Source organism: Choloepus didactylus, chromosome 2, assembly GCF_015220235.1.
Source record: "Choloepus didactylus isolate mChoDid1 chromosome 2, mChoDid1.pri, whole genome shotgun sequence".
In the NCBI taxonomy this organism is placed as follows: Eukaryota; Metazoa; Chordata; class Mammalia; order Pilosa; family Megalonychidae; genus Choloepus; species Choloepus didactylus.
In genome coordinates this window covers 32,592,696-32,618,601 of record NC_051308.1, presented here as the reverse complement: position 1 = coordinate 32,618,601, position 25,906 = coordinate 32,592,696, and the positions used below count along the sequence as shown (strand labels likewise).

The 25,906-nt window shown below is 36.9% G+C and overlaps 1 protein-coding gene across 11 annotated transcripts in view; it reads right to left on the bottom strand.

Annotated features, from left to right (window-relative positions):
* The window catches only part of CDC42BPA (CDC42 binding protein kinase alpha), a 449,333-nt gene that overhangs the window by 169,677 nt on the left and 253,750 nt on the right, over positions 1 to 25,906 (bottom strand). For all 11 annotated transcript variants that reach the window (XM_037822691.1, XM_037822669.1, XM_037822670.1 and 8 more), the window contains exon 11: positions 8,407 to 8,529. In XM_037822691.1, coding sequence (XP_037678619.1) covers positions 8,407 to 8,529 — 123 coding nt within the window. The remainder of the gene's footprint in view (positions 1 to 8,406; positions 8,530 to 25,906) is intronic.

Here is a 25,906-nt window from a genome sequence, read left to right as displayed (position 1 = left end):
TGTTATCACTAATATGAACTCGCTGAACAATGTAAAAATCAGTGTCTTATAATGTAGAATATAGGGGAACTAGAGATAGTCAGAAGCTAGTGAAGGGGGAATGATTACCACATATGAACAGACGTGTTAATGAGTGTGAACTTCAAGGTATGGGAACGGATAGAGATGGTGATAGTTCATTATTGGGATTATAAACATCAGTGCCACACTGAAGGCAAACATGATTGAAAGGGTTTGTTTAAAGGTATGTATCCCACAAGAGCATGCATGATCTATTTCTAAGGCATGACAATGGTACAAAGAGTTAACAACAGAATGGTATATGGGAAAACTATATATTTCATATTATAGACTATATTTAATAGGAATACCTTACCAAATACTGAATCTTTATATAAATATGTATTTTTTTAGTGTCTAGGGTACTAGAATAGCTAGAAGGAAATAACTGACATGGTGGAATTGTAACATATAACATGCTTCAAAATTTGCTCTATAGCTACTTGCTAAATTATACTTTGAAAATTATCACATTTCTGTATATAAGTTATATTTCACAATAAGGAAATAACTGAAATGGTGGAACTATAACCCATAACATTCTTAGAAATTCACTCTATAACTACTTGTTAAACCGTTATCACCTTTCTGTATATATGTTATACTTCACAATAAGGAAATAACTGGAATGGTGGAACTGTAGCCCATAACATTCTTTGAAATTTGCTCTTTACTTATTAAATCATACTTCAAAAGTTATTGTTTATCTGTATATATATTTCACAATTAAAAAAGTAAAAAAAAAAGTAAAAAAAAAAAAAACTATAGACCCATATCTCTTATGAATAGTAATACAAAAATTCTCAACAAATGCTAGCAATCTGAATCCTGCAACATATAAAAAGAATTATCCACTATGACTAAATGAGATTTATTCCAGAAATGCAAGGCTGGTTTAACATTAGAAAATTAATGTAATCAATGGGAAAGAATAGTCTCTTCAACAAATGGTGCTGGGAACTATTTTCAATAGTTCTCTTTATATTAGAGACCCTGTACCAGATTTTTCCTTCACTTATTTTTGCTTAAAAATGCATTTCTGGAGATATGTGAACATCCTAGTTAAAACAGTACCTTCTTCTATGTCTCTAGTTCCTTTCACTGCTTTATTTTTCTTTATATCGTTTATCTCACAGTATATTTTGCATATTTATATTGATCATATGCCTCCCTACAATGAAACAAACTTTGTGATGATGGGGACTCTATTTTAGTTGTTACTGAATCCCCAATACATAAACTGTGTGGCACTCTATACTGACCGAACAAGAGAATGAATAAATAATTATCAACTAATTTTATTGGTATTTCAGTACTTTCAAATCTATAAACTTTATTTTATTAAAGAAAACAGTTTTGTAATAATTTTTCTTAACATATATTACTGTGATGCTTTTCCCCCCACATAATTGTAAGCACAAATAAAATATATAGTTATATATGCAAAAGATGATAGCCACCTGAGCACTGTATATAAAAATATCAATTCATTTAAAAAATAGATGAAATAACCTAGTTACGTTTCTTTTTAGCATTATTACTTTAACAGTGTAAAAGCCCAAACAGGCTTCCTTTAGATTTATATCATACTGTACAGTATCCTACTATATATATTAGGTATTTATACTGTAATATATTAAATAAAGTTTTAAATACAGAAGCACAGTGCAACTGACACAACACTGGATTAGGAAACAGAAGACCTCAGTTGGGTCCTAGATCTAACACTAATTAGCTGGACTTGGGCAAATGCTAACTTCTCTAAGTTTGCTCTTCTTGTATTTAAAATGAGAATAATGGAATCTTTCTTAAGAATTTCACTAGGTTGCTGTGAGATCAGGTAAAATAAATTATATCTATGAAAGATAAGAGTAACCTAGTACAGTGATTTACAAAAAGTGGCTATATAACTTCATAACAAGTTGCAGCCTGTTGCAAGTTATTTAAAACTTCTGTGCCTCAGGTTTCTCACCTATAAAATGGGAATAATGGCATCTTCCTTACAGAGTTGCTTTAATGGTTAAATTATTCAATACACAAAACCTCTTTACAGAAGTACCTGGGCAATAGTAAGTACTATATAAATATTTATCATTATTTTACTAATATAAACTATTATCATAATCATTATCATTAAAGATTTTTAAAAGCAGTTTTCATTTCTGCTTGCATATCCTAAGAACATTTTGAAAAACTATGTACCCCTTGCATGGTATTAAGTTGACATCTAAACATTTTTCATGAGTGGAAACAACGTAATGGATACAATTTCCAGTCTATTGTATATATTGATATTTTTAAAACAAAATTGATATTGCCCTTTTCATCTACTTAAAAATATGTATCAAGTTCTTTTTTAACAGTCAGATAAACTGTTTCTTTTTCTACTTGCATTTATACTCTACTTCATATTTGGAAATTAGAATTTTATACTAATACAATGTATTTTTATGCTTGAAAGTATTTTATTAATCATCCTATCATGCTTCTCTAAAATAAAAAATTGAGCCAAAAGGTTCTAGGTGGTTAAAAAAAATTTTTTTTCTGGATTGAATTATCATTATAAATATTACATATTGTTGATTGAGTTGATATAAATATATTAGAAAATTCAAAAATAATTATTAAAGAAAAAAGTGAAATTCTGAAAAATGAATCTCCTAATGAGGTATATTGATTGGGCTCTTAAAAATATTAATTAAAAAATAAAAAAATTAATTCATATAACTGTGATTACTTATTACTAGAGTAAGAAAGAGGCAATTCAATTTTACTTATATTTTTCTTTTTTTTTTTTTTTTAAATAGAATCAAACCATAGCAAGTTTTGATAAAATAAGTAAAAGAGAATGGAAGGAATTTTGTTGGCAACATCACTTAATTATTTGAATTCTGAGTTATGTGCCAGAGTCATCTATCAACAAAAAATTGTAATGATATATACCAGCTCACAACTCATGTAAGTTCTACTTCAATCTTGTTGAAAGCAAACAATTGTAAACCACACCTGAATGGCAAGGATTTGTTACTCAATTGATAGTCATTCACTTTCTCAATGTCACAATTTCTAACTATTCCTTTGTTTGGTGCCCTGCATATTTTTTTTAAACCTGAGTCATACACCATTACTAACACTTGGGAGCTGAAGAGATATGTCTTTCTTTTGAAGTAGAAAAGGTGAACTGGTTGGTACAACTCCTTCACTTCAGGTGCAGGTTAAGTTACTTTATCAATATACTATATTAATAAATATGATAGGTCTGCTTCTTCTGCATTCTACTTTAGGCTTCTACTAACATCTACCTACTACTGCAGTTTGCTACAATCATCACTGTGAGAGTAAAACAGGCAGAGACTCTCTTTGGAATACCCACCCAACTTCTCTAAATTTACACAAGGTTCTACTTACTATAGTTAGAACAGTGTAAATGATACAGAAATAGTCTATCTCATTGGCCATTTCAGTTATGTCCCATCATCATAGACAACCACTGGTTCTTCCAAGTCCATAATCACTATGGATGAGAATAAATATGGTAATGAAAGAGATTAGTCCCATTTCGAGCTTGAGATACCTTTTTCATCCTCTCCACTATTTTAAATCCTATCAAATGTTCTGTAGCACAGGTTCCCCCCCATAAACAGAAGACCCCTGGAAATTCTTAGAGTTGGTTACAACGGGGTCTGAGAATCCATGTATACATAAGTACTTTCCAGCAAACAAAAGGAAAATGACAATATTTAGCACCTGATATACAGTTAAGTTCTCAATGAATACCTGTCAAATGACAAAAACAGAAATAAAAAACATTTTGAAGGGGAGTATAAGATTTTTTTAAATGTATGAATATTAAAAATAAAACACTGAAATGTAACAGCTCAAATTTCACCATGATGTTGGTATGGAAGAAGGTAAATTCCTTAACAGTAAAGAAGCTTACAGTTAATTATTTTTTTAACTCAATGCTCCTAGGACAATACCTTGAGAATAACACACATAAAAACCTGCCGAATTTAATTTAATTTTGATATTTTACTGGAAGAGTACCATTTGTCATAGAGAAACCACAGTTCCTCAAGCTTTGGTGCCTTTTATACCTGCTTCTCCCTCATCTGAAATATTCTCTGCCTTCTGCCTTGGCTGACCCTACCTCTACAGCCCAGCTTTGCTTGAGCAAAGTGTATTTATCATTTAAGCCTGATGAAAGCCATTCTTTTAGGACAAAATATTTTATATACACACATACACACGAATTACATATGCATATAAATTAAATGCATAACATATTACTATATAAATAAAATAATTAAATAAACATACCCACTCATATACATGGAAAATGTAAAAACACCATTTAGTTGGGAAAAATCTTACAGTATCATGAAAGGAATATTATTAAAGACCTAAATATTGGTGGTCATAATAAAAATATATAGTATGATATAATATAATACAATACAATATAGGACCTACAGTAACTTAGCCACAAATTATAAAATGAGGACGAAAGGGGAAGAGAAAAATATAACAAAAACAAAGAAAAAATATCTAGATACTGGGAACAGTATCAGGGAAGGCATCCAGAAATATTTGCAAGTAAACATGTACTAAGACTCCCCACCCTTGGAAACTGACTCCCCCAAACCCAAAATAATTCTGGTATATAAGTGGTGATGGTGGTAAATCTGTATCCATATTGAGACATCTAAGACACTGAGGATAAAAGGTTTTAGCATGCAGGACAATAAAAATGAAACCATAGTAACAGATCATCATGGAATCTTTGGGGAAAAGTCTGGTAGAAATCTTCCAGACCATCTGGTTCAGCCCCTTCCTTAGAGACAGAGGTTTGTATCATGGAGAAATGAAACATTATTATTCCTTTCTGACAACTGTATAAGTTGGTATGTTCTAAACTGCAATTATTGGCGTATTGTTCCAGTTTGCTAATGCTGCCATTATGCAAAATACCAGAAATGGATTGGCTTTTATAAAGGGGATTTCTTAGGTTACACATTTACAGTTCTAAGACCATAAAAATGGCCATACTGAGGCATAAACAAGAGGATATCTTCAATGAAGAATGGCTGTCAGCTGGGAATGCATGTGGTTGGTATCTGCTAGTCCTTTGCTCCCGGGTTGTACTTCAAAATGGCTTTCTCCAAAATGTTCTTGTGCTTCTGTCTTCGCTCCTCTCTCTCAGCTCCTGTGTGTCCTTGCTTCTTTCTCCCAGAGCATTTCTCTCTATGCATCTGGGGGTTCTCTCTTAGCTTCTCTAGGGCAAACTCTGGGCTTCATCTCTTAGCATCTCCAAACGTCCTTCTGTCTACATCTCCAAGCGTCTCCAAGCATCAGTGTCAGTGTGGCACTTAGCTCTTTTAAATACTCCAGTGTACTAATCAAGACCCACCCTGAATGGGCAGGGTCCACACTTCTATGAAAATAATTTAATCTGAGTTCTCCCCCACAGTTGAGTGTGTCACATCTCCATAGAAACATTCAATCAGAAGATCACACCCTAATCAAGACTAACAGGTCTGGTCCCACAAGATTGCATTAAAGAACATGGTTTCAAACTAGCACACTCCACCCCCTGGACCCTAGAAATACATTTTCTTTCCAAATGCGAAAATACATTCATTCCATTACAATATAGATAAATACAAAGTCTTATCAAAATCAGTTAGTGGTGTGGTTTGTCCTTAGGCAACATTCTCCTCTGGCTGTGGACCTGCGAAACTCAGAACAAGTTATCCGCTTCCAATATACAAAGGGGGGACAGTCATAGGATAAACATTTCCACTGCCATAGAGAGAAATTGAAAGGAAAATGGGGTTCACAGGACCAAACAATTCCCAAAACCTGCAGGGCAAACTTCATTATATTTCGAAGTCTAAGAGTCATTTATTGAATGACACTTTTTCCTTGGGGCTTGATAGAGCAGGAGTTCAAATTCCGTAGGGTAGGCAGTGAACAAGCAACCCTGATGAAGGTCTTTAATCTCCCCAGGAGAAGCTGGCTGGCTGAAGAAGTGAAAGTTCTCTCTCTTCTCCCTTAAAATTCTTCAACTGATTGGATTAAATCCAGCTGACTGAATTATCTCATTGTGGAACACACTCCCTTCTTGATGAATCAGCCACAGATGCAATCAATTGACTGAAGAGTTAACAAACCAGCCTTCTGATTTATTAACCAGCCACAATATCCTTGCAGTAACAGGCCAGTAAGCCGGACACCATCACCTGGTCAAGCTGACATATGAACCTAATCATCACACATATTAATTTCATGATATTTGCCACATCTGTTCTGTAACTTTTTGTTATTCAGTCACTTTTTAAAGTCACCAAATCCCAAGCAATTATATTCATAAATATTAGTTTTGATGTACTAGATATATTATTTTTCTAGTGTACATTAAAATAAATACAAAATTATAAATGTCTTCAGTGTACCAAGTAAAATCATGTTGCATCCTCCCAATAGGGTCCATAACATAGTTCAGGTAACACTGAGCAGAATGAATGATAAGTGACTTGCACAACACAGAACTGATAAATTAAGGCAGGTCCCTCCATTCCAAATCCTCACTGCATTTTCCCTGGAATTATTGCAATGAAGTCTGGAAATCTGTAAGAGCATATGTATTAGTCTATCAACTAAAAAGTAAAAATACATATTTTTAGTCACAAAGTCAAAGGTCTTCAACAAATGTGAAATTATAAACAAACCAACCAAAAAAAAAGGGAGGAAAAAAGCCCACCAAAAAAATCTCAATAAAAATACTGAAGTGTATCCCAGTTACAGGGTGGTTTACTCCTTTAGGGCAAGGACAATGTTTTATTTCGGTGTTTCAAATATGTCCTGTCCCAAACTGTCCCTTCACCTCCACACTGAATCTGCTCACCCCATACTTTTCTCCTTTGAAGTTACTCTTCAGGCACAGACCTTGAAGTCACTCGACGCAACTCTACTCATTTTCACATTCCACATTCAATCCATTAGCAAATTCTGTTGACATTTTCAAAGTATTTCTAGCACTGGACCATTTCTAACCACCTCTACTACCACCCTGCTTCAAACCGCCAACATTTCTGACATGGATTACTGCCCTCCAACTGACCTCTCTTCCTCCAACCTCATTCCCCTACAGTCTATTGGCAACACAGCAGCCAGACTTTAAAAAACGTTAACTACGATCATGTAACGCCTCTGCTCAAAACTCTATAAAGGCCTCCATTTCACTCAGAGTAAAAACCAAAGACCTTTCAACAATCTGTAAGACTCTATGTGATCTGGCAACAAGCCTCATCTACCATCCCAATTTCATCTCCTTCCATTCTCCCTGCTTGTTCATTCTGCTTCGGCCATGCTGGCCTCCATGTTTTCTTTGAACACAAGAGGTACATGCCCATTTTAGGATATTTTGGTTGCTCATACTGCCTAGAACACTTGTTACTCAGGTATCTGCATGGCTAACCCCCTTAACTTCTTCAAGGTTTTGCTTTCATCACCTTCTCAGTGAGGCCTACCCTTACTACCCCACCTAATATTATAGAAGTCCTCATTTTGCACTTCTGATCCATTTTCCATATTCTGATCTATTTTTAAGCATTTACAAAACCTTCTAACATACTATATAATTTATATAGTTATATATTTATTGTTTTTTGTCTGTTTCCTGCCCTCTGCTCTGAGAGTATATTCTACAAGGGCAAGACTTTTTGTCTATTTTGTTTAGAACTGTATCCCAAGAACCTAAAATAACACCTGGTACTTAGCAGGTGTTCAATAAATGGTTGTTAAATTAATGGAATGAATGAATAATAGGCAAAAGAACACTTGTCAAAGTTAATCTCAGTAGTACACTAAAAAATGAATTTTTGTGTTACTAAGAAAATAAATTTTCACAAGGTTTGATGTCTATATATGATCAGTTCCTGTGTCTACAGCGGTCCTTCTTTCAAATTCCTAACACCTTTTCCCCTATACCTACATTCTTTGGAAGAAAAATTCCAACTCAGCATCCCAAACTCACTTAGGTCTTCCAAAAATGGTATCTCTGTTGTCCAAGTCTGGGTTAGATGCTCCTCTTATGTTCTCTCCACATATATCTCTTTATGTTTCTTCACAACTTTTTAATGTGTATTGCAATGACTCTATATCTGTTTCCCAGACCAAAACTTGAGCTCCTTGAGAGCAGAAATCATTCTTTTTTGACTTTCCAATGCTGGCATATAACTCACATCACAAAATACACAACACTTAGTCAATAAATATTCTGTATGTGAACAAGACATTTTTAAAAATCTACTAAACTGAATTAATAGCAAATCAGATATTTACCTGTTACTTGTTTCTTTAGTTTTTCAATTTCTTCTTTTAAGTTTTTTATTTCTAAATCTTTGCTTGCTGTTACTGGACCACCAACAGTTGAATACTGCAGAGCCTGGACAGTCTGTGTTGACTCTTAAAAAAAAAAACATAAAAGAGTAATAAACAGGCCATGTAAAAAAAAATTAACAGCAATACATTTCTTTCTAGAGAAATACCTATATAAATCTACAGACCAAAGCACCTATTCACTGAGAAGAAAGCATATAATATACATTAGATTAAATCATAAAGCTCCATTCCACCTCTTTATAATGAGCTTCTAATATGTGGGATTTTGCAGTATTGAACACTGTTAGTGTACTCCGCCCGTCAGTCAATTATTCAGTCCCTTTTTGACCTAACAGGGAGCATCAACATATAATAACTCAAAATGTCATGTTAAATGATATATAAAACAGTAAACTTGGTGTATGAAGGGAAATTTACAGATGTAATATACGTTACATAGAAGTGCTGGTCTTCCAAATTTTATGTATGAAAGTTGAGGCCCTCCTGTAGATGACCTTGACTCATAAATCTAGTTAAAATAGAGATTATTAATTTATCTTGAGGTTCTGATCAGAGAAAGCAAGCTATTAAAGAAATATTAACTCTATTGAGGCATAGTCCAAGTTAATATCAAAAGATACTGAAAAAAAGAAAACTTTAGAGCTAATGTAAGTAAAAAAGGAATCCAACTCTTTGTCCTAAAATAGTTATTCTGTTACCTTACAGAGGGTGGGGTAGGTATTCCCAAATAATAATTTTCTTCCTCATCATATTCTTTGAGAGTTAGTATTTACACTATATTATCATTATTAACTGTTTTGCATTGGAGTTATTTACATGTCTTTTGTAAATTCCAGAAGACTGATCTTTAGAGAATGAAGATTTATTAATTTATCTTCACTTGAACAGAATATGACAGCACTTATCTTCACATAGATAATCTTCAATTACTATTTGTTAATTTGAATTAATGGTCTAAAGTATACTACATTCTATATCCAATCATTATCTTCCACAGCCAGTAAGTCTTTCTTAAGTATTTCTTATTCTTTGGGTTGACAATGCTAAAAATTGGTCCTTTTTGAATTTATTATTTTGAAAAGAACAGCCTTTTATTTTTTTTTAAGGCAACTAAGTTGGGAATAAAAAATTGGGGCATACAAAAATAACCAATGGACATTAATAGGAGCTATCTTTTCTCCTACAACTCACATATAGGGTTCAGAGATGGGATAGGCATCCTCGTACCTTGTGTCAACTGTCTCTTCCTTAAACATTCCAGGTGTGCCTAGATACCTAGTACTATTGTTACCCAGCATCTTCCCTGGTTTATTCTCTCATCAAATAAGGAGTTTACATATTGTTCACTGCCCTTCTCTCCATTACTAATCCTTTCATTATTTTATAGTCACATTAACATAAAAACAGAAAGCGGGGAGAGTATTTGCCCTGCAAAGCGGCCCGGGAGCGGAGAGCCTGCTAGAGCCAACCGCAGACAAACGAGTGAGTGTTCGCCCCCAAGACACTGGGGGTGCAGGGAGTCGAGGCATAGACAAGCGGACCTGCAGCAAAAAACACCCATGCCAGACAGGCCACTGCAGAAAGCAGAGGAGAGCAAGAGTGGGTAGCTCTCCGCACCCAGTGCAGCCATCTTTGCAGCTGGCTGGGAGACACCCCTTCAAAGCCCCAGGCTGAAAGCCTCATTAAGGGAATTCAGGATTTGGCAAGGCTTGTGAAGGCGTCTACCCTTCCTCTACGGGTGCCCACAGTTTACACAGCCTAGAGGCAGGGGTGCCACATGGAAGTGCCAGGAAACCTCCCCCAATCCCAGGAACCTGTGGGCACCTCAGAAAGGGAATGCGGGACACTTCAACTGGAGGGGGAGACGCACAGGATATGCCACCTGCAGCCCCACGAAAGGCTAGAATCACTGTGTCCTGAAGTGGTCTCCCTGCCAAACTGCATAGGGCATGCCCCCAACCATATGGCTGGCGGTCCCCACTGCTCACAGAAAACTGGTGTACTGATACAACTTCGACATGGTTTAGACCCCACTTAGCGCATAGACAAAGTTGGGGCGAACTAGCTTGAGGGTAAGAGGTGGCTCAGGAGTGCCATCTGCTGACAGCTCAGGGAAAAAGTGCAAGCCACCAAGCTGCAGCTCTGTCAAATTATATACAAGTGTTCAAATAAGTCTACATTAGTATCCTAAAAGAACACCATCAAGACAACAAAATGCCAAGAGGCCAAAAACAACAGAAAATTTTAAAGCATATGAAGAAACCAGCAGATGTGGATAATCCAAACACCCAAATCAAAAAACCAGAGATGACACCGAACTTGGAGCAATTAATCAAAGAAGTAATCATAAACACCAATATCATGGCTGAGGATATCAAGGACATCAAGAAGACCCTAGAAGAGCATAAACAAGAATTTGCAAGAGTAAACTAAAAAAACAGAGGAGCTTATGGAAATAAAAGAAACGGTTTATCAAATTAAAAAGATTCTGGAAACACACAGCAGCAGATTAGATGAAGTCGAAGAATGAGTAAGAAAACTTGAAGAAAATGTTTTGGAGAGTGAAAGCACAAAAGAATGAATGGAGAAAAAAATAAAAAAATTTGAAATGGATCTCAGGGATATGATGGACAACATGAAGGGCACAAATATAAGAATCATTTGTGTTCCAGAAGGGGAAGAGAAGGGTGAAGGTCTAGGAAGGGTATTCAAAGAAATTGTTGGGGAAAACTTCCGAACCCTTCTAAATGACATAAACACACAAATCATAGATGCCCAACAAACTCCAAAAAGGATAAATCCAAATAAACCCACACTGAGGCATATTATGATCAGACTGTCAAACAATGAAGAGAAGGAACAAGTTCTGAAAGCAGCAAGAGAGGAGCAATTCAGCACGTTCAAGGGAAACAACATAAGACTAAGCAGTGACTACTCAGCAGCCACCAAGGAAGGGAGAAGGCAGTGGTATGACATATTTAAAATACGGAAAGAAAAAAACTGCCAACCAAGAATTCCATATCCAGCAAAGCTCTCCTTTAAATTGGGGGAGAGCTTAAAATCTTCAGACAAAGAAATGCTCAGAGAATTTGCTAGCCAGAGATATGCCGTACAAGAAATACTAAAGGGAGTCCTACAGGAGGAGAAAAAAAGAAAGGAGAGAGAGGTCTGGAGAAGGCCTGTGTTCGAGTTTGCTAACGCTGCCAGAATGCAAAATACCAGAGACAGACTGGCTTTTATAAAAGGGGGTTTATTTGGTTACACAGTTACAGTCTTAAGGCCATAAATTGTCCAAGGTAACACATCAGCAATCGGTACCTTCACTGGAGGATGGCCAATGGTATCCGGAAAACCTCTGTTAGCTGGGAAGGCATGTGGCTGGTGTCTGCTCCACAGTTCTGATTTCAAAATGGCTTTCTGCCAGGACGCTCCTCTCTAGGCTGCAGTTCCTCAAAAATGTCACTCTTAGTTGCACTTGGGGTATTTATCTTCTCTTACCTTCTCCGGAGCAAGAGTCTGCTTTCAACGGCCATCTTCAAAATGTCTGTCATCTGCAGCTCCTATGCTTTCTTCAAGTGTCTCTCATGGCTGTAGCAGCTTGCTCCTTCTGTCTGATCTTAGATAGTGTGCCAGTAATTTAATTCAGACCCACCCAATGGGCAGGCCAACATCTCCATGGAAATTATCCAATCAGAGTCATCATGCACAGTTGGGTGGGGCACATCTCCATGGAAACACTCAAAGAATTACAAACTAATTAACACTGATAGGTCTGCCCACACAAAGATTACATCAAAGATAATGGCATTTGGGGGGACATAATACATTCAAACTGGCACAGGCTGAGAACGAAAGAATTTTAGTAAGGGTAGTTTAAAGGAAATAAAGAGAGAGTAGAAAAAAATATCTTTGACAAATAAAAACCAAAGGACAGGATGGCTGATTCAAGAACTGCCTTCACAGTAATAGCACTGAATGTGAATGGATTAAACTCCCCAATTAAAAGATACAGATTGGCAGAATGGATTTAAAAAATATGAACCATCAATATGCTGCTTACAAGAGACTCATCTTAGACCCACAGACACAAAGAAGTTGAAAGTGAAAGGATAGAAAAGAAATATTCCATGCAAGCTACAGCCAAAAGAAAATACGAATAGCAATATTAATCTCAGATTAAATAGACTTCAAATGCAAGGATGTCATAAGAGATAAAGAAGATCACTATAGACTAATAAAAGGGACAAGCCAATAAGCATAAATAACAACCTTAAATGTTTATGCACACAAACATGGTACCACAAAGTACATGAGACAAACACTGGCAAAACTGAAGAAAGCAATAGATGTTCCCACAATAATTCTGGGAACATCACTCTCTCCTATAAATAGATCACTCTCTCCTATAAATAGATCAAGCAGACAGAAGACCAATAAGGAAATCGAAAACCTAAACACTGCAATAAATGAATTTGACTTAACAGACACATATAGAACATTACATCCCAAATCACCAGGATACACATTCTTCTCTAGGTCTCAAGGAATTTTCTCCATAATAGATCATATCCTGGGCCATAAAATGAGCCCCAATAAATTTAAGAAGACTGAAATTATTCAAAGCACATTCTCTGATCACAATGGAATACAATTAGAAGTCAATAAACATCAAAGATTTAGAACATTCACAAATACCTGGAGGTAAAACAACACACTCCTAAACAACCAGTGGGTTAAAGAAGAAATAGCAAGAGAAATGGCTAAATATATAGAGACAAATGAAAATGAGAGCACAACATATCAAAACTTATGGGATGCAGCGAAGGCAGTATTAAGGGGGAAATTTATAGCTCTAAATGCGCACATTAAAAACGAAGAAAGAGCTAAAATCAAAGAACTAATGGAACAACTGACGAAGCTAGAAAATGAACAGCAAACTAATCCCAAACCAAGTAGAAGAAAAGAAATAACAAGGATTAAAGCAGAAATAAATAACATAGAGAAAAAAAAAAACAATAGAATAAAACCAAAAGTTGGTTCTCTGAGAAGATCAAGACTGACAAGTCCCTAGCTGGACTGACAAAATCAAAAAGAGAGAAGACCCAAATAAGCAAAATAATAAATGAGAGGTGATATTACTGCAGATCCCAAAGATATTAAAAAAATTATGAGGATAATATGAAAAACTGTGGGCCAACAAACTAGATAATGTAGAGGAAATGGACAATTTCCTGGAAACATATGAACAACCTAGACTGACCAGAGAAGAAACAGAAGACCTCAACCAACCAATCACAAACAAAGAGATCCAATCAGTCATCAAAAAGCTTTCCACAAATAAATGCTCAGGGCCACATGGCTGCACAGGGGAATTCTACCAAACTTTCCAAAAATAACTGACACCAATCTTACTTAAACTCTTTCCAAAAGTTGCAGAAAACAGAACACTTCCTAACTCATTTTATGAAGCTTAACATCACTCTAATACCAAAACGAGGTGAAGATGCTACAAGAAAGGAAAATTACAGGCCAATCTCCCTCATGAATAGAGATGCAAAAATTCTCAACAAAATACTTGCAAATCGAATCCAAAGACACATTAAAAAAATCATACACCATGACCAAGTGGGGTTCATTCCAGGCATGCAAGGACGGTTCAACATAAGAAAACCAATCAATGTAATACAACACATTAACAAATCAAAAGGGAAAAATCAAATGATCATCTCAACAGATGCTGAAAAAGCATTCAACAAAATCCAGCATCCGTTTTCAATAAAAACACTTCAAAAGGTAGGAATTGAAGGAAGCTTCCTCAATATGATAAAGAGCATATATGAAAAACCCACAGCCAGCACAGTACTCAATGACAAGAGACTGAAAGTCATTCTTCTAAGATCAGGAATGAGAAAAGGATGCCCGCTGTCACCGTTATTCAACATTGTGCTAGAAGTGCTAGCCAGGGCAATCCGACAGGACAAAAAAAGAAAAGGCATCCAAATGGGAAAAGAAGAAGTAAAACTGTGATTATTTGCAGATGATACGATCTTATATTTGGAAAACCCTGAGAAATCGACAACACAGCTACCTGAGCTAATAAGCAAATTTGGCAAAGTAGCAGGATACAGGATTAATGCACATAAGTCAGTAATGTTCCTATACACTAGAAATGACCTAACTGAAGAGACACTCAAGAAAAAGATTCCATTTTCAATAGCAACTAAAAAATCAAGTACCTAGGAATAAACTTAACCAAGGATGTAAGAGACCTATACACAGAAAACTATTTAATTTTACTAAAAGAAATAGAAGGGGACCTAAAAAGAGGGAAAAATACTCCATGTTCATGGATAGGAAGGCTAAATGTCATTAAGATGTCAATTCTAACCAAACTCATCTACAGATTCAATGCAATTCCAATCAAAATTCTAACAACCTACTTTACAGACTTGGAACACCTAGTTATCAAATTTATTTGGAAGGAAAAGCCTTGAATTGCTAAAAACATTCTGAAAAAGAAAAACAAAGCGAGAGGACTTACATTCCCTGACTTCAAAGCTTATTATAAAGCCACAGTAGTCAAAGCAGCATGGCACAAAGATAGACATATTGATCAAAGGAACTGAATTGAGAATTCAGAGATAGAACCCTAGATCTAAGGTCCAGTGATCTTTGATAAGGGCCCCAAAACCAAAGAACTGGGACAGAACAGTCTCTCCAACAAATGGGGCTGGCAGAGCTGGATATCCAGATCCAAAAGAATGAAAGAGGACCCCTACCTCACACCCTACACAAAAATTAACTCAAAGTGGATCAAAGACCTCAATATAAGAGACAGTACCATAAAACTCCTAAAAGATAATGTAGGGAAACATCTTCAAGACCTTGTTTTAGAAGGTCACTTCTTAGACCTTATACCCAAAGCACAAGCAACAAAAGAAAAAATAGATAAATGGGAACTCCTCAAAATTAAAAGCTTCTGTACCCCAAAGGAATTCAACAAAAAGGTGAAGAGGTAGCCAACTCAACGGGAAAAAATATTTGGAAACCATGTATTTGACAAAAGACTGATATCTTGCATATATAAAGGAAGTACCACAACTCAACGACAATAGAAAAAACAGCTCAATTATAAAATGGGTAAAAGATATGAAAAGACGGTTCTCTGAAGAGGAAATACGAATGGTCAAAAAACATATGAAAAAATGTTCATCTTCCCTAGCTATTTGGGAGATGCAAATTAAGACAACAATGAGATATTATCTCACACCAATTAGAATGGCTATCATTAAAGAAACGGGAAACTCCAAATGTTGGAGAGGATGTGGAGAAATTTGCAACTCTTATTCATTGTTGATGGGACTGTTTAATGGTACAGCCACTCTGGAAGACAGTCTGGCAGTTCCTTAGAACACTAGATATCAAGTTACGCTTCGATCCAGCCAATTTACTTCTTGGTATATACCCAAAAGAGCTGAAAGCAGTGACATGAACAGATATTTGCAAACCAATGTTCACAGCAGCATTATTCACAATGGCCAAGAGATGGAAACAATTCAAATTTCCCTCAACAGATGAGTGGATAAACAAAATGTGGTATATATACACAATGGAATACTATGTGGCAGTTAAGAAGGAACGAGGTCATGAAACATATGACAACATGGATGAATCTTGAAGATATAATGCTGAGTGAAATAAGCCAGGCAAAAAAAGAGAGATAGTGTATGTTACCACTAATGCGAATTCTGTGAAAAATGTAAAATAAATATTTTGTATTGTAGAATGTAGGGGACCTAGCAATAGGCAGCAAATAGTGAAGGGAGAACGATAATCTAATAAGAACAGATAAGTCATGCAGGGTCATCTTAATGTTACGGGAATGCTCAGGAATGACTATGGATTGTTAATTTGGGGGAGGTATGATAGAGGCATGTTGGAAACAATGTAGTTATTTTAGGTTATTTGTTTTTCTTATTCCTTTGTTCAGTTATGGTCTGTTAATTTTCTTGGGGCACAACAGAACATGTTGGAAGCAGTGTAGTTATTTTAGATTGTTTTTCTTATTCCTTTGTTTTGGTTTTGTTTAAAATGTTTTTTGTTTTTTTTTAATTTTTTGATGAAAAAAAAAAATCAAAATGGAGAATCTATATAACACCCTGGCTTCTGAGGCCCACAAATCCCCTACAACACACACAGCTGTTTTTTTAACCCAACAGCTGTTTCTTTCTTAATTTGGGGGAAACAAATTCAGGTATCAAGCTGCAATATGCCTAGGCAAGGTGGGCACAACCAAAATTGTTGGTTTAAATCAACTAGTGTAATCCTACTCTACATTTCCAATACTGATCAAGAGTTAGATATGTGACCTAGTTAGAAGATATAGGACAGAGAGGGGAAACCCATTAGGTATCTTCTGGAAAAGGTTTTTCTCTGCCATCAAATAAGAGATGCATGAAATAAAATGCACCTTCCCTTTGTTTGTCTTTGCACATGTGAAGACATGGGGTCCGGAACTTTGGCAGTATTGTGGGACCATGAGAGGAAGAAGCCAAGAAAATCACAAAGAAGCTTACTTCAGTATTAGTCCTGAAATTGTTTACTTCTGACTTCTTTATTGAGATAATAAATCCATATTATTTAAAAGTTCTTTTACTTGCAGCCAAAAACAACCTAGCTGATTAAGACTTCTCTTCAGCACAACCACCAAATCCACTGGTTATCACTAGAGACTGCAAGTAGTACCACCTCCATATGGGAATTTAGAAACATGTAGGTAATTTTTTGGTTGCTGACACAAAGCTAACAGAGTGCTACAGGACAAAAGTGTTCAGTATCTTACAGTCTCTTATATCAAAAAGACTGTGAAACAGTTTCATACATAAAAGAATTACCCTGCCCCAAATGCTTGCAGTCCACTTAATGAGAAATGTTCCACTGCCATCTTCGTTATCTCTAACTACACATCTTCCAAAATCCTGATTTCAAGTATACCATTCTCTAGCACCTCTTATTTTTCCAGCTTACTTCCTCTAGTGACCACTTCAACAATTCCATTCCAACCAGGAGTACCAATGCATTATTTTTAATACTTTCCAGTCTTTTCTCTTTACTTCCAACTTACCCAAAATAGATTGTTTGGTCCATCAAAATATTAACTGCTTTGCAAACACCTTCAATTTCTTTGCCCTTCTCTTCTCCAGTGCACTTGCTTGCAGGACCCTAACCTTGATTAAATCCTACTCTCCTCTTATTCTGTGCTGCTGAAGGCAGCAGAAGAAAACACACAGTCATTTAAAATTTGGGGCTACTAATCTTAACTATCTTGGCAATGCCTGAGTATTCTAAAATATTTCTCTAGTCCATGTACTATTTTGCTCTGTTTTCTTTTTCTTCTAAAAAAGATCTTCCTTTCTCAAAAATCTAGTATTACCTTCACCTTCCTTATTCTCAGCTGATGACCCTGCTTTTTATTTTCATTTATTGACTGTGTCCTTGACCTAGAATGCAAACACTATGAGGGCAGGTATTTTTGTCCTTTTTGTGTTCATTATTATATACCCAGTTATGTGTACAATAGTTCCTGGCTCACTGGTGGTCAGTAAATAAGCTGATAAATTAATGAATCAGTGTCAATGCTAACCTATGATATTGTTATAAAATAGTTGTTAATACGAAAAACAATGATCTTATTTTATCATTGGGTTTACTTTGTGCAAATGATACCAATCACATGCAACAATACTAAGAACATATCAAAGAATTCAAAACATAACAACAACAAGAAACCCTGGGCCATAAGAATTTCTTATTTCAGAGCAAGATGGAGTAGGAAACAAGTTATACCTCCTGCTGCAACAACTAAAAATGAGCTATATTAATTGCAAAGAATTCATTTTTAAAAATATGAAGATAGAAAAGCATAGAAGACTAAGTAAAATAAATCAGGGAGGAATGAGCCATTCTGAAGTGAAAAGGCTGTCACAACTGCTTCTCACCTGGGAGCCTTGGCAAATTTTGAGTGGCCTTAGACTCAGGCATGGCCAAAATTGAGGGATTTTATATGCTGGAAAGAAAAAAACATCAAAAGTTCTGGAAGATGTGTAGGACTTCGAGATCCCTAAAGATGTGGTGGCTGTTTTCCCCACATGGTTGTGTATGGTAACTACATAGGAAGTTAGGAAGTTTCAAAAAGATAGAATGAAATCTCCCACAGTATTTGAGTATTTGGGACCTAGTTGAGGAAGAGGGGCTACCTCAAATACATGGCTAGTTTCCCCATTAAAACATTTGTGGAATTTGGAAGTAGCCTAGTGTGCCAGTTTGAATGTATTCTGTCCCCCAAAACCCCATTATCTTTGATGCAGTCTTGTGTGGGCAGGAAATGTACTGGTGTTGACTGGGTTGGAGACTTTTGATTGGATGTTTCTGTGGAGATGTGATCACTCAACTGTGGGTGAGATCTTTCACTGGATAATTTCCATGGAGGTGTGGCCCCACCCATTCAGCATGGGCCTTGATTAGTTTACTGGAGCCCTACATAAGCTCAGACAGAAGGAGCGAGCTTGCCACAGCCAAGAGGGATACTTTGAAGAAAGCACAGAAGCTGAGAGAGACGCTGCAGCTTACAGAGACATTTGGAGATGGCCTTTGAAAGCAGTCTTTTGCTCCTGAGAAGCTAAGAGAGGACAAATGCCCCAAGAGCAACTGAGAGTGACATTTTTGAGGAGCTGCTGCCTAGAGAGGAACATCCTAGGAGAAAGCCATTTTGAAACCAGAGCTCTGGAGCAGATGCCAGCCACGTGCCTTCCCAGCTAAGGGAGGTTTTCTGGACACCACTGGCCATCCTCCAGTGAATACCCGATTCCTGATGACTTACCTTGGACACTTTATGGGCTTAAGACTGTAACTTTGTAACCAAATAAACCTCCTTTTATAAAAGCCAATCCATTTCTGATGTTTTGTGAAAAGGCAGCATTAGCAAACTAGAACACACAGGTAGGAAGCCAAAGGGTGAAACAAATCTCCCACAATGGATAAGGTGAAGTATAAAGACACCCAGTCAGGCTCCATCTAGTTCTCCCTTGAAAACATTTGAAACCAGTTTGGAGTTGAGTATAATTAAAACTGCAAACCAGCCTTGTTCTAGCTCAACTGCTGCTTGGAACAAGAAAGAAAAAATCCTTTTGGGGAATGAAAACAATATAACTTCAGTCTCTGTGTTGTTTTTATTCATGGTATCTGCCACACAAAAAATTATAAGATATCCAAATAGCAGGAAACTGTTGCCAAAAATCAAAAGAAAAAACAGCAATAGATGAAGACCCATAGAAGATTAACTTGTTGGAATTAGCAGACAAGGACTTCAAGATAACTACTATAAGTATGTTAAAGAAAATAGAGAAAAAGATAGTAAAAAAGACAGGGAAATTTCAACAGAGAATTGTAAACTGTAAGAAAGAATCAAATAGACATTTTAGAACCAAAAGAGAAAACATTTGAAGTTAAGACTCACTGGATGGATTTAACAGCAGAACACATACATGTTGAACGTACAACTGGTGAACCTGAAGGGAAGTTAATAGAAAATACACAAATGAAGAGGAAAGGAAACAAAGAAGGGAACAACAACAACAAAAAACAACCCAAAAGAAATGTGAGACACAATCTACAATGCAATTGGTGTCCCAGAAGGAGAGTAGAGAGTAAATGGGGCCAAAGAAATACCTGCAAGGATTATGGCTTACAATACTCCAAAATTGATAAAAGCCCTCAATCAACATTCCAGAAGCTCAATGAAACCCAAACAGGATTTTATATTAATACAAAGAGGACTGCACTTAGGTACATCATAATCAAATTGCTTGAAACTGAAGTTAAAGAGAAAATCTTAAAAGCAGCCAGAGGGGGAAAAAAAATACATTACTTTCAAGACAGCAAGATTAACATCTGGCTTCTCGAGAAATATAATGGGATTCAGAAGACAATAGATTAGTATCTATGAGCTTTAAAAGAAAAAAACTGCCACCCTAGAATTCTAACTCAGCAAAAATGTCCTTCAAAAATGAAGGTAAAATAATGACATTTTCAGATAACCTAAAAGATGACAGAATTTGTCACAACACAAACACATTACAAGAAATACTAAAGGAAATCCTATATGGAAATATGGATCTCTAAGAAGAAATGAAGAGCAACAAAGAGGTAAATATGTGGGCAAACAAAATGTTTTAAAATTCAATGACTAATAAACATTTAAACTAACAATAAAATAATTGTATTGAAAGTATTATAATATGGATACAGGTAAAATATATAACAACTGTTGTGAGGTTCTTCCATTGTTTGTGGAGTGGTACAATAAAAATTATTAAGAAGACATAAAAACTCTCGATAGAAAAATGGGCAAGAACCTTGAACAGAGACTTCACAAGACTGGATATCCAAATAGATATTAAATATATGAAAAGATCCTCAATGTCATTACTAATAAAGGAAATGCAAACTAAAATGAGAGCAAGTTATCATACTATACAATATCAAGTTTTTGTGGGGATGAATCAAGCATAACTCATGCATTGCTAGTGGAATTACAAATTGATATAAAGCCACTTTAGAAAACTTTTTTGCAGTATCTTCTACAGCTAAAAACATGCTACCCTATGACTCAGAAATCCCACTCCTTGATATATGTCCAAGAAAAATAAGTGCACATGATCACCAAAAACAATTATAAGAGTATTCACAGAAGCTTTAGTCGTAATAGTCAATATCTGGAAATAACTGTCAACCAATGGCAGATTTTTTATATTTACATACAATAGAATGCTAAACAACCATAAGAAAAGAAAACTACTGATATATACACAACATGGATGAATATCAAAAACATCATGTTAAGTAAGTGAAAGAAGCAATATGCAAGAGAGAACATACTATATGTTTCCATTTCTATGACATTCAAGAAGAGATAAAATTTAATGATGAAAGAAATCAGAATAGTGGTTACTCAGGGTGGTAGGTTACAAACTGGGAAGGGGCATGACGGAGCCTATGGTGTACTGGAAATATTCTATACCTTGATGTGGGTGGGAGCAATAAAGGTGTACAAATATGTAAAAATGTACTGGGCTTACACTTAAAGAACTTGCATAGTTTATGGTTTGTATCTTATTTCACCATTTAAAAATCAGAATAAACAAACAAAACTTTGGATCACAAAGGGAAAGTAATTCACATGCACAGACCATTCCATTTATTGAGAGACAGGAAATACTCTGTTCTATTGATGTCTGTGATGGTTGAGTTCATGTGTCAACCATCACCAAGTGATGGTGCCCAGTGGCCTGGTCAGGCTTAACAGTTACTACAAGGACATTTCACCACCAGTTAATAAACCAGAAGGCTGGTTTATTAAATCATCACTCAGTTGATTGCATTTACGGCTTATTATGGCTACGATCAACCAAGGGAGTGTTTTTAGTAATGAAAGAATACAATCAGTTGGATTTAATCCAATCAGTTAAAGACTTTAAAGGGAGAAGAAAGAGAACTTTCAATTCTTCTTCAGCCAGTCAGTCTCTCCTGGGGAGTTCATCAAAGACCTTCATTGGACTTGCCAGCTTGTGGTTTGCCCTACAGAATTTGGACTCATGTATTCTGCCCTACAGAATTTGGACTCATGCATCTCCACAGTTGTATGAGACACATAAATCTCATATTTACAGATATCTTCACTGGTTCTGTTTCCCTAGAGAACCCTGACTGATAAACCTTGGCACTGCTAGTGATTCTTCAAAAACAGAATCTTAAAATGGGCTTTTACAATTGGTTTTCTACTCTGACTTACATTCAAAGGCACTAATGACTCTATTTCCAATAATCAAGATGGCATGAGTTGGCAATGGAGTTGGCATGAGTTGGCAATGGAGACAGGCAAATTACCACCATTTGATTCTCATAATCATACTCTTGTACAAAGCAAGGCTCTGGGTGACAGTGTTTTTGAAACTTTAACAGAGTGTTGTGGAGTTAAGAGGTATGATTTTGGCTGGTTGTTCTTAGATACACTGGATACAGTTGTAAGACAAAGGGATGAGCTGAAGGCTTCAAATTTTCAACTTAAATACCCTACAAAAGATATAAAGGACCCTATGTGTGCCCTGAAAGAAAATCTTATTTCCTGTCACTACAGATTTAAGATCCCTTAAAACTAGACCTACAGTTTCACTGTGAAAGCACCAGATTTACAACGTAAACTAAAATCTCAACCCGGCAGGGGTTTGCTGTTAAAAAGTAAACGCATTGATTGGAAAAGAATAGGATCCTGAAAATTAGGATGAGGACATATAGGTTGATAATGATGGCAGTGAGGACACTGGAACCCTGGATTCTGCTGGGTCTTTGCTTGATATACCTGTAATGGTCTGCCCTGAGGACACAGCCCTCCGACCTCCAGCCTGCTCTGAGGTAAGAACCATCCAATGTCCACTCTGCCCTCCAGCATGCCTTGAGGAAACAGATTTCTAACCTCCAATCTGCCCTGAGGAGCTGGCCATCCAACTTCCCCCTAAGAGATTAACCTTTCAGTGCCTGCTAAACCTAGAACCACCTCCCCTGGGGAAACAGCCCTCACTCCTCTGACTGGAGAGATTAATCCTGTTTCACCAGATGAAGGTGCAATGGAATGCCCTGAGGTAATTGACTTGAAGGTGACTTCTAATTTTTTTCATGGCCCTTCATAGTACAGTCCCCCCACCACTCTTCTTTTCAAGACCTGTAACTAGACTAAAGTCCCAACAGGTCCAAAAAGGTGAGGTACAAAGTGTAACCCATGAAGAAGAAGTACACTATACTCCAAAAGAACTACGTGAGTTTTCCAATTTATATAGACAGAAATCGGGAATATGCGTGGGAATGGATATTAAGGGTGTGGGATAAAGGTGAAAGGAATGTAAAGTTGGATCAGGCTGAATTTATTGATATGGGCCCACTAAACTGAGATTCTGCATTCAAAAATGCTGTAGCTTGAGGGTTTGAAAGGTGTTAAGAGTTTGTTTGGGTGACTGACTGAAACACTGAAATAAATGCAGATGACAATACCTGAAGTGAAAATGCCAGAACTTCCCTGGAATAATGTAGAGGAGGGGATCCAAAGGCTTAAAGAGATTGGAATGATAGAGTGGACTTATCATAGATGAGCTGCTCACAAACCCCAGGAATGTCCTGAGGACACACCAGAGGACATAGGACTGTGAGGAATAAATTTGTGAGACTAGCTCCACCATCACTGAAGAGCTCTTTGGTAGCCCTTCTCTGTAGGTCAGATATTACTGCTGGAACTGCTGTCACTGAGCTGGAATCCTTAAACACAATGAGGATATCTGGATCCTGAGTTGGCAGAAGACACCTGGCAGCAATAAATCGCCAACGAGAAGGTAGGTGTGGCTACAATAATGGACAGTAAACTCAAAGCATCAGTCAAAATAATCCGACTCGTAGAGACTTACAGCACTGGCTAGCAGATCATGGGGTACCTAGAAGTAAAACAGATGGGCAGTCTACTAAATTCTTGTTCGATCTATATAAGCAAAGAATTCTACATCAAGTGAACAAAAGTCTAACTTGAATTACAAAAACAGAGACTCACAGCCCCTTAATCAATTCCCAAAATTTATACTGTTGATCTTACTCCAAGTCTTCCCCAAAGGGACTTACAGCCTTTTACCAGGGTATCTGTGCATTGGGGAAAAGGAAATAATGAGATATTTTGGGGATTATTAGACACTGGCTCAGATATGACATTAATTCCAAGAGACCCAAAATGTCACTGTGGTTCACCAGACAGAGTAGGGGCTTACAGAGGTCTGGTGATCAATGGAGTTTTAACTCACGTCCATCTCACAGTGGGTTCAGTTGGTCCACGGACCCATTCTGTGATTATTTGCCCAGTTCTGGAATACATAATTGGAAAAGACTTACTCAGCAACTGGCAGAATTACCATATTGATTCCCTGAAGTGAGGGCTATTACGGTAGGAAAGGCCAAGTGGAAGCCACCAGAACTGCCCTTGCCTAGCAAAATAGTAAATCAGAAGCAATACCAGATTCCTGGAGAGATTTCAGAGATTAACGCCACTCTTAGGTACTTGAAGGATGTAGGGGTAGTGATTCCCACCACATCCCCATTTAACTCTACTATTTGGCCTGTGCAGAAAACACATGGTTCTTGGAGAATAACAGTGGATTATTGTATACTCAACCAGGTAGTGACTCCAATTGCAGCTGCTGTTCCAGAGATGGTACCACTGCTTGAGCATAACAACACATCCCCTGATATGCAGCTAATGATCTGGGAAATACTTTTTTCTCAATAGGTGTTAATAAGGACCACTAGAAACAGTTTGCTTTCAGCTGGGAATGCCAGCAGATACCTATACTGTCCTAAACCTCAGGGGTATATCATCTCTCCAGATCTATGTCATACTCTTGTCCATAGGGTCTTGATTTGTTTCCCCTACCACAAGACATCACACTGGCCCAGTATATTGATGATATCATGTTCACTGGACCTAGTGAACAAGAAGTAGCAACTACTCTAGACTTATTGGTAAGGCATTTATGTGTCAGAGGATGGGAGATAAATCCAACAAAAATACAGGGGCCTTTTACCTTAGTGAAATTTCTAGGTGTTCGGTGGTGTGGGGCACATCGAGATATCCCTTCTAAGATGAAGGATAAGCTGTTGCATCTGGCCCCTCCTATGACCAAAAAAGAAGCACAATGCTTAGTTGGCCTCTTTGGATTGTGGACACAACATAGGCATCATTTGGGTGTGCTGCTCCAGCCCATTTACTGAGTGACCAGAACAACTTCTAATTTTGAGTGGGAACCAGAACCAGAGGAGGCTCTGCAACAAGTCCAGGCTTCTGTGCAAGCTGCTCTGCCACGTGGACCATATGATCCAGCAGGAAGTGTCAGTGGCAAATAGAGATGCTATTTGGAGCCTTTGGCAGGCTTTTATAGGAGAATCACAATGCAGGTCCTTAGGATTTTGGAGTAAAGCCTTACCATCCTCTGCAGATAACTACTGTCCTTTTAAGAAACAACTTTCGGCCTGCTACTAGACCTTAGTAGAGACAGAACGCTTAACCATGGGCCACCAAGTTACCATGAGACCTGAGTTACCTATCATGAGCTGGGTGTGGGTGACCCCTCAAGCCATAAAGTTGGGCGTGCACACCAGCACTCTATCGTAAAATGGAAATGGTATATATAAGATAGAGCTCAAGCAGGTCCCAAAGGCACAAGTAAGCTACATAAGGGGCTCAAATGCCCATGGTCCCCACACCTGTCACATTACCTTCTCTTTCCCAGTCCAGAGCTACTGCCTTGGGGAGTTCCTTACAATCAGTCAGCTGAGGAAGAGAAAACTCTGGGCT